General features: G+C 59.2%; 1 protein-coding gene across 1 annotated transcript; it reads left to right on the forward strand.

Annotated features, from left to right (window-relative positions):
- Positions 1-1,123: 1,123 nt before the first annotated feature.
- On the forward strand, positions 1,124-2,065 carry CHGG_01411 (uncharacterized protein; the record flags this gene model as incomplete). Its single annotated transcript, XM_001220631.1, has 1 exon — positions 1,124-2,065. The coding sequence occupies one exon, from the start codon at positions 1,124-1,126 to the stop codon at positions 2,063-2,065; it is 942 nt and encodes a 313-aa protein (XP_001220632.1).
- Between the last annotated feature and the right edge of the window lie 183 nt (positions 2,066-2,248).

Here is a 2,248-nt window from a genome sequence, read left to right on the forward strand (position 1 = left end):
TCTGGACCACACAACAACACCCTCGAGCGCATTATACCAACGAGATGAGAGATGGCAAGTGCCACGATTTTGTCCTTCGGAGAAATGTGCAGTGGGCCAGGCATCCAAGATCAGGAAATTACCAGAGCGGTCGGGCGCCGAGTGGCCTACAGATGCTTCGGTCCTATGGCCAACCGAACACTGGACATGGGTAATTCACAGAGGTGCTCCATTCCGATAGCGGCCAAATTGGGGAAGGTCTACTCATAACCTAGGGAGGTAGTGAACCTGGAAAAGAGACTAACGCCTGGACTTGGAACGGTCAATCTCCTATCTGTTACAGCACGTTAGGTGACCGCGTCATCGCTTCCACCACTTACTGTGTACACTCACCGTTTTCATACCCAATCCAAAACTCTGAACCGTCTCAAGAGGCTAAAGAAAAGAAAACGAGACACTCTTCCCGTCTCAGCCACCGCCTTCGGACGTGATCGTTCATTCTCGAAAGCTTTCCTGTTCTCACTGCCGCGCAAGGCTCCCGAGCTGAGCAGGATCATGAAGATGTTTTGGGCCTGGTAGGCTCAGCTTCGCTAGGTGCATCGAGGGTGGTATTCCGCACCTTCCGGGGACTTATCTCTTCTGAGCCGACGATCGGAGGCCTGGTTGGCCAACAGTCCTTTTAGTACATTGTTATGTCTTCTTGGCGGCCCTCGCACCGCATGGGCTGAATTATACGAAAATGGCCAAGTATTGGCTGCTGTGTCCTGCATGGAACATCATCGACCTGGAGCGCTGAGGGCTTCGGAGCGACTCAACACCACCCGGCAACCTAGGACAGGAGGTATCAGGGCTATGTACCTGTACTTTCCCTTTCCCAGGACTCCGCATCCAGCCGCTCTCCTCTCAGCCCCTGAAACAAGCTTGCTAATCGCGTTAGGGGGTATCACGATGTGCCGCCAGTAGCATGTCGAGAATGCTAGGTTGTATTAGCAGACACAAAACAAGAGGGCGAGGCTTGCGGCCAGCAGAAGTCTACAAAATAGAACAGTCTCCGGCTATCTGGCGTTGTTGAGATCATCTCTTCATCCTAGCTCCCTATCCACTCCTACCGAGTACTTGCCTCCTCAACCCCTCCCAAACCAAAATGAAGAAGAAAGTCAAGGTCCGCACCACAAGAGGCGGCCACGTCGAGGCCGAAGACTGGACCGAGGACCTCGAGGACGTCTTCCAGGCCGCCGCAAAAGGCAACGTGAAAAGCCTCCGCGCCCACCTCTCCCGCGGCGTCAGCCCCGCCATCAAAGAACAAGTCCTCTTCGGCTACAACCTCCTCCACCTCGCCGTCCTCAGCGGCAACCTCGCCGCCGTCCAGCTCATCCTCCAATACAAGCCCAACCTCAACGCTACCGCCGACGACGGTCAAACCACCGCCCTCGTCCTCGCCTGCGGCGACAACGCCACCAACCAAGGCCCCAACCCGGCCATCGTGCGCCTGCTCCTCAACTCGGGCGCCCACGTCTCCACCCTCAGCAGCCCGGGCACCTACCCGCTGCACGCGGCCGCCGCCTCCTCCACCACCGACGCCACCGTCCGCCTGCTCCTCGCCGCGGGCGCCAGCATCACCGCCCTCGACGCCGCCGAGCGCCAGACGGCGCTGCACAAGGCTGCGTACGGCCGCAGCGCCGCCGTCATGCGCGCGCTGCTGGCGGCGCCCGGTGCGGGGGGGATCGTCAATGTCCCCGATGCCGAGGGCATGCGGCCGCTGCATTTGGCGGTGGATATACCGGATGATTATGATGATGATGTGGCGTATGTGGCGCGGCGGGCGGAGCTGGCCGGGTTGTTGCTGGCGGCGGGGGCCGATCCCAATGTGTTGGGGGGGGAGGGGAACGCGCCGCTTCATGTGGCGATTGCGTGTCGGGCCGGGGCGGTGGTGCGGTGTTTGTTGGAGGGCGGGGCGGATCCGAATCTGAGGGATGGGGATGGGTGGACGCCGTTGATGGGGGCTGAGTATGTGAAGGATAGGGGGATTGTTGCTTTGTTGGAGAGGTATGGGGGGGTGAAGGGTTCTGATGCTGGTGGTGGATGAGGATGCCGAGGTTTGACTGGGATGCCGAGGTGGGCAATGGCCCGAGAACGCCTTGAAACAGGCTATTTCCAAGGAAACCGGATAACTCGGCCGTGGCTCTGTAAAAGATGCGGTCAAAAAAATCCCTCCTGGTTGAGGGGCAACGCTGCCTGAAGGCCTAAGGAGAGTGGGCGGGAAAGTGAA

This window comes from Chaetomium globosum, genomic scaffold (assembly GCF_000143365.1).
Source record: "Chaetomium globosum CBS 148.51 scaffold_1 genomic scaffold, whole genome shotgun sequence".
NCBI lineage: Eukaryota > Fungi > Ascomycota > Sordariomycetes > Sordariales > Chaetomiaceae > Chaetomium > Chaetomium globosum.